Genomic DNA, 11,881 nt, shown 5'->3' with positions numbered 1-11,881 from the left:
AGATGAGGCGCTTAGGGACATGGTTTAGTGGGCATGGGGGTGTTGGGTTGACGGTTGGACTCGATGATCTTGGAGGTCTCTTCCAACCCTAATGATTCTACGATTCTATGATTCTAAGGGCAGCAATACTGCATACAGCTTATGCATCACCCCTCTCGACGCTCAGGTGAGCGCAAAGCTCACTGCCATCCTCCGCCATCCCTGGAAGGATGGACTGATGCAGCCTCATGGCACACATCCCAGCTTCGCCCTCAGCACTTCAGCGAGGCTGATCACCAATGGACTTAAAAGATGCCTGGTGACAAGGGGACGGGCAGGCTAATGGTAACACAGGGAAGCCACACTTCTGTCACAGGGGACATGAATTCCCCAGTTTCAGCCAGCAAAACACCTGGCCCCTCGGAAGAAGGCCAGAAGCCAGGTGAGAGGGGCTTGGCAGTGCTGTATAGGGATGCACAAGGGGATGGCTGGGCAGCCACGGGGCTCTGGAGGGCAGCAAAGCAGCACACAGAAGATGGCCTGCGGAGGGGCTGGGGCACAGGCAGGCAGAGAGGGAGAAACCCCACTCAGGCTAATCTGAACCACAGGCAGCCGTGAGCCCCTTGGCATGCAAGGGCTCAGTCCGTCACCCCTACCCTCCCGCATTTGGGAGCAAGGGGGCTGTGCAAAACCAGGGTAAATGCACAGCAGGCAGCTGGCACTGCCATGACCTGTCTCCAGGGCACAGCTTAAGGCTGAGACTGAGTGCTCAGCCACAGCCTGGCAATCAGCTCAGAGGATTTATTCACTTGTTTTCCTTAAGCCACCTTATTTATTTTTCCCTTTTGGCTCCCTAGCTTTGGTCTCAGCTGGAATCCCTGGGATTTGCAGGTGGTTTTGCAGGGTACAGCGGGCTCAAGGTTTGACAGGAGAGGCACGCAGGTTTCCCAACCCACCTCCTCCCACCCAGGAGACCTACCGATAGGGGACAGCTCAGCCACACTGCCAATGTAGGGCCCCTCCAGGAAGCGTGGCTCGCTGTCGTTGATGTCCTGCACCTTGATGATGAACTCTGACTCAGGCTCCAGCAGTTGGTCCGTCTGCCGGTCACGGGCCTGAGCCCGCAGTGTGTAGAAGGTTTTCTGCTCCCGGTCCAGGCGCTCGGTGGCATGGATATCACCTGTGATCTCATCGATGAGGAAGATAGTCCCTGCGCCCTCCCCGGAGATAGTGTACTTGATGGAGCCGTCCCCCTCATCTGAGTCCGAGTGGATCTGCCAGGTAGGGTGGGAGCAGGCTGGGGCCATGCTTGTGCCCCCATGGCTGAGACCGCATGGGTGTGAAGCCCCTAGTGCAAGGTGCCCATAGTCCCTGCGTGATGCCCGTCTGCTCCCTCTGCTACTGCTGAACTGGAGAGCAGCACAGAGCACCACCAAGTGATGCCTGTGCATGGAGGAAGACCCAATAAACTGGAACTTCAGTCCTGCCTATGCCACCATACGCTTGGCAGACCGCAAATCCTGCCAGCACCCACCCACACCACAAACCAAGGGACAAACCCCACCACTATGAGGTTAGGAGATGCCGGAAAAGGGAAGGACAACTTAACAGCACTCCAGAAAAAGAAGCTTCCCTGTGGGCAAGGACCCAGGACCCTGTCAGTGTAGGATCCCCTCTCCCAAGCTACACAGCAGACTGGGTGTAAAGGCAGCTCACCACCAGCATCTGTCCCCATCTACCCAGCCAGCTGCCTAAAGCCCATCCTCATCTGCCAGCTCTGCTCCAGCCACAGCCACCCTCTGTTTTCTGGGCAGTCGGTGCTGACAAGTCTCCCTGCCTGAGAGCTCATGCACTCATTGCACATCTGTATTTGGTTTATACAGCAAGATAGCGGGGGGGGAAGAGGGGGGCTGTCAACCCCTCACATCACCACACCCAGAGCCCCCACCTGAGCAAAGCCTGCAGGAGAATGTTGTAAGTTACACCTGTGTTCAGGATGAAAAACAGACCCTGGGGAATATGCTTTTGTAGCCAATCCCCACTTCATTTTCTAATTAAGACAACATTTGAAAATAGGAAAAGAAAGGGTAAACAGCAGCTCCCCACGGACCAGGAGCTGACTGGAATCCAGGCCAGACGTCCAGAGATAATTTTATTGGTGGCATTAAACTGAGTTATGAGGTTTTTACAATCCAGCCACTTATGAGAAATCTATTAACAGTAACTGGACAGGCAGAATGCATCTTGACAGAGAGCAGCATGGGCATTAATTGGGACAATCTATAATGGGATAGGCCCCCGGAAAGGTTTCATCAGCTGCTTCCTACAATTTCTGCTTAGAATCAGCAAAGTTGTGTGTCGGCCCGTCCCCCCCAAAAAAAAGAAAAAACCCGTCCATTAATCGGCTAATGAAATATGAAAATGTTTATGGGCCATTCAATCTTCCAAACTGCAGTTCTATAATCCACCTTTCAGACATACAGCTCTACCAGCAAGAATTTATACCAGAGCTGCCTCTTTTTTATGACACCTTCATTATATTTGTCTTGTTAGATACAGTTTATGTATTTCATGAGTGAGGGGCCCACGCATTAGGCAATTCAATGCATTTTACACAACATGCACATATTACTGCCCATGTTGAAACACCTCCCAAGGCTTGCCTGGGAAGAAGACCTTCACTCAGCTAGCAAATGGGGCTGTGAACCCAGCAGTGCTCCGGGACCACTGCGGCAGCTTGGCTGCAGACCTGCTGGGGCAGCACCTCTCAAAGTGCCTGCAGGGATGGTCTGCAGGAGCATCCTGCCCTGGCGATCCTACCCCAGCCCTCCCCGCTGGCTGCTGGAGAGCTTGCTGCCCCCTCCACTTCATAATCTTCTCCCTAATGTTCACTACTACTCTGCTAGAGATCAAGCTTTTCAGAAAGAAAAAGGTGCACCTGGTCTGTACAGCGCAGGTAACAGAAACCTGCATTTTTCTGCTGAACACCAGGCTCACGATTAATAATTAGGCCAGAGATAAACCCCCCAGCACCTCTTCCCAGAACCACACTGAGCTCTCAAGCACATCCTTTTTACTATTTGCTCATCACTGACTGCTCGGAGCAGACACCAGAATCCCTACAAACCGGAACACTAGGAAGAAAAATGGAGCCTGGGCTCAAGGGGCTGTAGAGATTGATTTACAAGGGAAGATTAAAAGAGCTAAATCTGTGCTGCTTGACTAAACAACTAATGGGGGAGGGCCAGATAACAGACTACAGACACCTGAGGGAAGATGCCACAGGCCCAGACCACATCCCAAGGATGCTCTCTCCTGCCCAGCCTCGCCATTACAGCGGGCAGGCTCAGGGAGCACCATGCTCCCATGCAAGCTTGGGGACCCCCCCGCCACCACCAGCACGGCAGGCAAGCGAAGTTGGGCAGCCCTGGCTCGGCACAGCCCCGTGCCAGCCCCAGGGCCCAACTGCGCCTTTCCCCGAGCTCCCTCCAGCCCAGGGGCCACCCCCAGCACTGCGCCCCAGGAACAGAGGGAATCCCCCGCCTGTGGCTCAGCTCCTCTGGCCAAGGACAAGAGTGTCCACAGCAGCCAGGGCCATCCGGAAGGTAGACAAGAGGCTCTTCTGTTCAGTCTGTTAAACAGGAAAATAGTTTCCTTTTCCTAAAAGGCTACAACCAGGAATTTTACAAAGCCATTAATTACTTACTAACAATTAAATAAAAAGTAAATGTGAACAGAGATGCACATTCCTTATTAAAAGCTATTAAACAGAAAGCACAGATACACAAATAAAAAATTACTCTGGGGCTGGAAAAGAAAGAAAATCAAATAAAAACTAGCCCGTAATAAAGGCGCACTCTGTTTGCTCCAACTCATAAAGCCTGAGTTCATCAATTTTCTTTAAATATTAGCAACTTAATTAAATCTACTTTTTTTTCTCTTTAATCCTCTCCTCTATCTAAAATAGATCTGTCCATATGCAGAAGTTTGTAACTAGTGCTGACCCCATAATTCTATTTAAAAAACCCAAAGAAATCCACATCAAACTGACAGCAGCCTCAGGGGAAATTACAGTTCAGAAGGAGGATTAGCTAGAGAACCCAGATTTTATGGAAATGGTATCAGTCATTCGAAAAAGCACATGGAGGTGTGCAAGAGGCATCCACGGAGGGCAAGCCCCAGCTACACCACAGGGAGCTGGGGGTCCCCTGTGCAGGAAGGCTCCTGGACCCACAGGAAGGCTGGCACACTGCCCTGGGAAGCTGGGGGCCACCCCAGCCCTGGCCATCCCAGGCGGGCACCCCAGCTTCTCCCAGCCCCAGGGAACAGCCCGGTCCCAGGTTGCTTTCAGCCCTCGGGAGCAATATTCACAGGGAATAGTTTTCAGTGCAGGCTGGCTGTTTGTGCTGAGCTGGGGGGGGTGGGGTGGGGGGGTGGTGGTGATGCCGTGAATGGTGTGGAAAGGGGCTGTAAAATGGGTTAGTTGTAGGTTCCTGGGTTCGTTTTGGAGATGAGGCAGTTGCTAGGCTACCTCTGGAGTTTGACAGGGCCTGATGCTTCGAGTTGCTTCCCAGGGGAGCTGTGAATTAGCTGTAACTGCATTGAGTGTCGTGGCACAGGAGTGCGGCTTTGGAGTGTCTGCTGAAATGGACACAAATCACCACTGACATCCCAGACGGCCCCTAGCTAAGAAGCCCATTTCCAAGCCTCCTCCAGACTCATGACCAGACAGCTGAGGCCATCAGACAGCCCTGCTGCATGAGTTCTCAGGCATTTTCCTTTGGGGAGAGCCCATGCCCCCACAGGGGCAGCTTCAGCTGGTTTGCAGCACGCTCCTCTGACTGGTCCCAACAGCTAGCACTGCCTTCATCAATATACAAATAACACATCCTCCTGACACATGGGAGCCACAGGGCAGCTTCTCCACAGCTCCCAGAAAAGGACAAAGCCCAGCAACTCCAACGCAAAATGCTCCTTCAGCCTCAGGACATCAGGAGTGGAGGGAGCAGAGGTCCACGTTCAACCTCTCCATGCCCCAGCTCACACACCAGGGAAGCAGCAAGTTCCCAAGGACAGACCCAGTCCTGCCCAGCAAGGCACTGTTACCTGCCAGCAGCTCCAGGTTTGCTGGCACTCCTTTCTGCAGGGCGCACAAGCAACAGCAAGAGCCAGGACAGCACGAATAGCCACCCCCTTGCAAAGAAGGGAGACTGCCGGAGGGAGATCAGGGCTTTTCCAGTATGGGGAGACCAGTGTGCTCCAGTGACCGCTATCACACCTTCTCACAGCAAAGCAGGATGCACTGGTTACAACAAGCCTGAAACCTCCCAGTACTTCTCCCTGGAAGTTCATCGGTGCCACTGCCTATGCAAAGCCCAGCAAGGGTCTGGCCCTGGGAGCAGCATAGTAACACAGTGCAGCTCCCAGCCAGCACCCAGGAGCAGCCACAGTACAGGCCTGATGGGCATAGCTTCTGGCAAGCCCCAGGAAAGCTTTATCACCAGTGCTGGTCCTCAGGGTCCCTCCAAGCCCTGCACACCCACACCAAGCACCTTCCACACCACGGTGTGCAGGCCAGCCTGAGATACATAAATCCTGCAACAACCTCACTCTGGCCACAAAGAGCAGGATTTCCATGCCACAACTAGAGTTGACATCTCCTCTCCCAGCCCCAGTCTGCACAGATAATTAGCTAGGAAACAGCTGCTGTAGCCTGCAGGTCCAACAGAGCACAGTCCTTCCAGGACCAGGAGGGAGCCACAGGGAGGGGCTACAAAACAAAACCCTTATCCCCATGCAGAGCACGTTATCCCCATGCTGAAAGGGCTACAGAACCAGGAACGGACCATGTTTAGAAAGTCAGGGCTGCACCTATGGCAGCAACTGCTGGGGCAAGAAGGCCCTTGGTGCTTCAGCTCCCAAGACATGGCAGGGGCCAGCATGAGCAGATGTCCGCCCTGCCAGCCTAGCCCAGTCTGCACAGCTGCTCCAGCCCAGCAGATCCTTCCACAGAGATGGGGCTGAGCCTTCCCCACTACCCCCACAACACCCAGAGCTGCACCCCTTCTTGCACCCACTCCAAACACCACAGGAACCCAGCACACAACTGGAAGAACATAAATGTGCATTTTGGTGTGCTCCTGCCCTAGAGTCTCTGGGAGCACATTAACCTCACCACCCCCCGAACAGGGACCGACCAGGCTCCTACCATCCCAGTCCATAGAGTACTTCTCTAATCAGGCCCCCATGAGCAACCTTCATGCAGGCCCACTCTTCCCTGCCAGGCTCAACCATGCTGCCAGCGTGCCCTGCTCTGCCACTGGCTTGATCAGCCCCATGGAGACATAGGGTTACCTTACCTTCCCCACATACAGCGGCTCCGTGCCCGTGTACTCCTCCACCACAAAGAATTGATTCCAGACCCAGCCACGCTTCACTCGCCCACCGGCCAGCAGCGCAGGGTCCCCCGGCTGCCCTAGGCCAGGGCCCTCCACCGCAGTGTGCATGGCCCAGGCCCCCAGCTCCTGGATGGCGCAGAACAGCAGCAGCATGGTCCACGAGAAGCCCTGCAGACCCTTCGCCATTGCACTCTAGGAGGCTGCATGAGCAGTAGCTTTTGGACAGGCAACTAGCATCCTTTAGGGAAGAGGAGGAGGAAAGTCCATACTAGCAGCATGGGGCTCACCGGTCAATGCAGAGCATCCCCATCCCTGCTGCATACCGTGTCCTGAAGCTGGAGCACTCCTGTCCCAGCAGGATGGAGTCACATCTGTGACAACAGGTGTCCTGGATCGCCTGCTGCTAGCACAGGAGCAGTCAGTGCTGGTGCCTCACAGGCTGCTCCTGGGTCTTCAGAGAAGAGTCTCACAGCTGGCATTTGTTCCCAGGGACAGAGCTGCACGGCTCTGTGCTTGGCTGCCACCGGTCTCACTGGGGAGCAGGGTCACACACAGCCTGCTTCCCACCCTGCCAGTGGGCAGGGAGCTCCGCAGTGGTGTGTGGGGCACAGGCACCTGCAACTGTCATTCACTGGAAGTGAAGGGAAGCTTTTCCATGTACGGTTTCACAGAGAAGTTAACAGGATGAGCTGCTGTGGCCAACGTCTGCCTGTTCTGCAGTGGCCCCAGACTACTGCACGAGGGGTCTTGCAGTGCAGGCGCCTGTGCCACACATGCGGTTCACAAGCCCATTTGTAACTCCCATCTTCAGGGGGGTGACATCCCAGCATCTGGCGAAGGGTCCTTTGCCCAGCTGATGCCGATCACTTCCATCCTCTGCTGGCTCACGCAGGGAGGTGCAGGGCAGCCGGCAGCATCCCCAGGAGCCTGGAAAAGGCCAAGGTGTCAGTGCTAGTGTGAGAGCGGGGCTCCGTACCCTCCCGTGCTGCCCCTGCAGCCTTGGTCAGTATCTCCCACCCTGCCCTGACCCAGGTCCCCCCACCCAGCAGAGCCCAGACGCACAGGTCCTGCTAGAGCAGGGACCCTGGAAGGGAGGGCAGCAAGCTGCAGAGCTCTCATCACTATGGACATTTGCTCCAGCAGGGACTCTGAGACCAAGGAGCCCCACTGTTGAGGGTACTGCCTCACCACGCTGCCCTGGTTGCCGAGGGGAGTGAGGTCTGCTGTCGGCAGGGGGTAATCGCTGCCCGTGCTGGTGGAAGACATGTAGGTAGCACCCCCAGCACTGCACAGCTGCTGCTGCCTCTGCACAGGGCCAGACAACACCAGTCCTGCATGCACAGACAAGGCTCACGCTGGGGGATGCCAGCGCCTGACAGTGGGAAGTGCTGGCTGTCCAGCCACTGCTGCTAGTCTTCCCGGCAGAAGTTTTCCTGGCATCTCACTTCTGCAACCATGGGCTAGGAGAAAAGGAGAAAAGTTCAACGACTCACCACCTGGCTGACTTTAAAGCTAACAGTTTAAGAAAGGGCTCTGGAGTAAGCTTCAAGCCACCCACAAGGCACTAAGGATAAAGACATGAGACCAGTGGCCAAGGGTAGATTGCATTCAGTGAGCACCTGGGGAGAAGAGGCCTGATTAGGAGATGGGGATGGGTATGCAGCATCGATCTCTCCCTGCACCAACACTCTGAGCTTCCACCAGAGCTCTGTGACACCAGCCACAGCCAGAACTGCTCATGAAACATGCACATCTTCACCGGTTTGCAGGATTAATCTCCTGTCATCTGTTACTCTAAATAGGAGGCAGAAGAGGATGAATGGAAAGGCGAACGATCCTGGACTAGATAGCCATCTACTCCCCATAGAAGGGGAACTGTACCGTGCTCCGCACAGCCCCCTGCATGATTCTAAGCAGCCCTAGCAGTTCAGAGCAGGGGCAGCTGGCAAACATTTCCCTAGCTCTTCCTTGCACTTGCCATTCCCCTAGAGTGACTGCACCAACAGGGCAGTCTCCCAAAGCATCCAGTGAGCTACACTGACAGTTCTGCATTTGCCTGTCTGGACAAACACTTATGAGAAACATGGGGCATTAGTGCCAGGCACCATTCCACACTGCCTATTCATGGTTCACAAGCAGTGTGTCATGCAATATGCACAAATCTATTCACACAAAAGGCCTCACGCTCATATTCCATCCCATGCACAGCTAAGAGCACTCACACACTGGCACTCTCTTTTGTCCATATTTGTGTATCATTTGGGTGTACACATGTATTTTCCCCTCCATGTACACATGCTATATTCCATGCACACATGCATATGTCAGCTGTCACATGTGCAAGCCCTGTGTACTTCATGCTCCAAGGAGCACAGGGTCTATAGGGTATTTTTATGTTAGCATTCACGGTACAGAAGCACTAACATTCCTCCCCACCCGTCTTCCCTGCCAGACCATTTGTTATTAAGACATCTCTGCACCAGCCATGTAAGGTTGTTGGCAATGGCATGACTCCCTCTTGCACTCAGGCCTCCCCACGCAGAAGCCATTCCTGCCACTGCTCCTGAAGGGCCAGTTACTCTTGCTAATCTGGTGAGAGCCCCTATCATCAAACATCAAAATATTTAACATCAGAGACTATACCTAGGGGAGCGAGATGACCTGTAGATGGGTGACAGACTGAGTTGTTCCTTCCCACTGTTAGAAGTCTCACAGGGTAAAGTAACTGCAGCCTTCATCGATCAAACACAGATATAAAGGTCCCCGCTCTGGAGCAATGGAGCTGAGGCTGCCCCACCTGCAGCAGACTTCAGAGCAAGACACTCACAATGACAAGAACAGGACACATACATGCTGGTTTATCATGCTTACATAGATATACAGAAGATACATATAACAAAATACAGCATACCACTGCCACAAACAGCATCTCTCCAACTTCTCACATCTGGGAAATTTGTGGCTATTTTGGAGTAAGTTCCCCAGACAGTGGGAGATGTCAATAAACTGAACAGCACAAGCTGTGCCAGAGCAAGAGCTTCAGGCCGGCACCCAGGGCAAACAGTAAGCGCAGGAAGAACACCCTATCCAGCACCTCTGCCCTTGCCACTCTGCAGCACTTTTGCAGGCAACGCCTCCAGATGTGTCCAAAGTCCAAGTACAAATAGGTTGTACCTGGTAAATGCAACTGCCAGAAAGAGAGCTTAAAAAATAGTCCATTTGCACATGTTCTCAAGGACTACTACGTAAGCAGAGCCTTGGGGAGAGGCAGCCACCAGCTGTTGAAGTCTCCCACTCTGCCCACCCTGACACCATCTCCTTGCCATCCAGGCTACTCTACTCTGGTTTATAAAGCCCTGCCAGAAGCCTGACAAGGCAGCAATGCCACTGCCAGAGAGCAGTTCTGCAACCACTGAAGACCACCTGAACACATGGCGAGGCTGAAAGAAAGCCAGCCCAATGGCACAAATCCAGGCACTACGAGTAACGTCAGCACCCAAGGGCCCCAAGCTGGCAGGAAGGCAGCACATTGCCCCAACTGTCTCCAGCACACAGTGCTCAGGGCACACAGCATCAACACCAGCTCCGTGAGGGCTGTAGGAGCCATCCTCATTCCCCTCATCACACCATTTCACACCTGAGTGGCAGCTGCAAGCTGACGATTTCTTCCATGACCTGACGACCCAAGCCACAGACCTGAGCCAGCCCTGTATGCACGCAAGGATGACACTGCTACTCATTCAGAAAAAGGCACTTGTGCCTTCTCTTTCAGCCTTGCCAGAGTTACAGCATATAAATGGAAGTAGCTAAATCCTAAACAGTATCAATAAACCAGTAAAAGCAACAATTTAAATGCACACACTAAAGCAAGGCAGAGAAGAGGAAGCGAGGGCAAAAGATGCCGCAGTGGGCGAGCACAGCTCCAGTAGAGCTGCTCCCCAGCTGGCAGACAAGCTGGCCCACAGTTCCCAAGGCAACTTGCTCAGCCCTGTTGCATCTGAGCACTCCACAGAGCAGCTACTGCCACAGAGAGGAGAGTCCCGCTGAGCACGAATGGGCTGGGTTGCCGTTGCTGTGGGAACCACAACCTTGTGTTCAGAGTCTCAGCCATTATGCTGTTTTTTACATTTAACAGATTTCTCATCTTACTGCTACATCTGAACTAATGTGGTTTGCTGGTGGCTGTCTCACGCGTCCAAAGTTTAGCTACACTCAGCTGAGCTGTTTGCATGCTCTTCCTATGGGTAACAATGGCGGCGGGGTAACCCAATTTGCATCAATGCACCTCTAAGGCACTCAGGTCCCAGACTGCAAAGCCCATCTATACAACCTATTGCGAGCTCCAGCCCTTGGTACCCAGAGCCACCTAGAAACACTGACGCAGAGACTCATCTGTGGCAAGGCTCATTGTCACAAACGGGATTCTTCTTCCACCCATAAATTCTCAGCCTGCTTCTCTGCTGTCACAGCTTCGGGCCACAGCTAGGATCAGTGTCATGTCTCTTCTCAGTGTGCACACCTTTCTTTCTGACTGTCACATCACGGACCTCTTCCAGAGGCAGCGGACCCGAGAGCTCCAAGTCCTCCTTGTGCCCTTGCAGCAGCATGCACATGCTGCAGCAGGATTCAAAGTACCCCAGGGCTGCAAAGCACCACAGAAGGTCCCTTGCACAGGAACAAAGGCTAGCACAACATTTATTTCCCCGTGTTATTGAAGACTTTTCACCAACAGCTGGAAGTGCCACTTCTCTCTGCCACACATGAGCAGCGGAGCCATAAATAACTAGTGGGAGCTGCTGCTATTGCAGCCAGAACCAGCCCACAGCACAGCATCCCAAGCAGGCAGCAGCATGCACCTGCAGGTGCGCAGCACACATGCACCCGCATGGCAGCATGCCCAAGCACTTGCTGTGCCAGGCAGGCTTTCACACAGTGAAGCACCAGACTCTTGCACTGCCCTGGGCCCAGGGTGATGCCCTCTCTGCTGCTGCTCTGTCATTCCCACTTCCCAATTACCAGCACAACTCCCCCCCTCCACTCCCCCCAAGAGCTTGTGCAGTTTGTCGGTGTGTATTTGGCACAGTTGTACTGTACATCATGTTGACAGTAGAAATTACATCCTGAGCTTATGTTTTACACTGTGCTCTGTCAGAACCCACCGCAGCCCAGTGATCAGGACAAATTGAATAGCATCCCGTCCGTGTCAATATTTATTTCATTTTACAAATGCAGGCTGATGCAGGGGAAAGCAGGCAGGGGGAGGGGAAAGACACAGGCAGGCAACAGCACACAAAGATAGCCCTGCCCAATACATCATATTCCTACACCTCCAAACTGTACTATGCCCAACACGTCTGCAGTCCCAGAGCCAGGGCAGTAGTGCCCCAGGAGCCCAGGGAGGGGTGATCCCAGCCAGAGGCCAGGTGAGTGCCCTGGGAGCTCATGCAGTGCTCCCTGTGCCTGCAGCTCTACTGGAAGGACTGCCACACCAGTACCGTTCCTCT

The 11,881-nt window shown here is 53.8% G+C and overlaps 1 protein-coding gene across 1 annotated transcript in view; it reads right to left on the bottom strand.

Moving 5' to 3' along the window:
- Positions 1-6,563, bottom strand: part of CDH22 (cadherin 22, type 2) — a 60,332-nt gene extending 53,769 nt beyond the window's left edge. The window contains exons 1-2 of the mRNA XM_009329917.1: positions 6,339-6,563; positions 959-1,253 (exon numbers count right to left, since the gene is read on the bottom strand). Of these exons, the coding sequence (XP_009328192.1) occupies positions 959-1,253; positions 6,339-6,563 (520 nt within the window). The remainder of the gene's footprint in view (positions 1-958; positions 1,254-6,338) is intronic.
- Positions 6,564-11,881: the final 5,318 nt, after the last annotated feature.

The sequence above is a fragment of the Pygoscelis adeliae genome, unplaced genomic scaffold (genome assembly GCF_000699105.1).
Source record: "Pygoscelis adeliae isolate BGI_AS28 unplaced genomic scaffold, ASM69910v1 Scaffold448, whole genome shotgun sequence".
Lineage (NCBI taxonomy): Eukaryota > Metazoa > Chordata > Aves > Sphenisciformes > Spheniscidae > Pygoscelis > Pygoscelis adeliae.
Note: the sequence above shows the minus strand (reverse complement) of the source record. Positions and strands in the feature narration are given on the sequence as shown.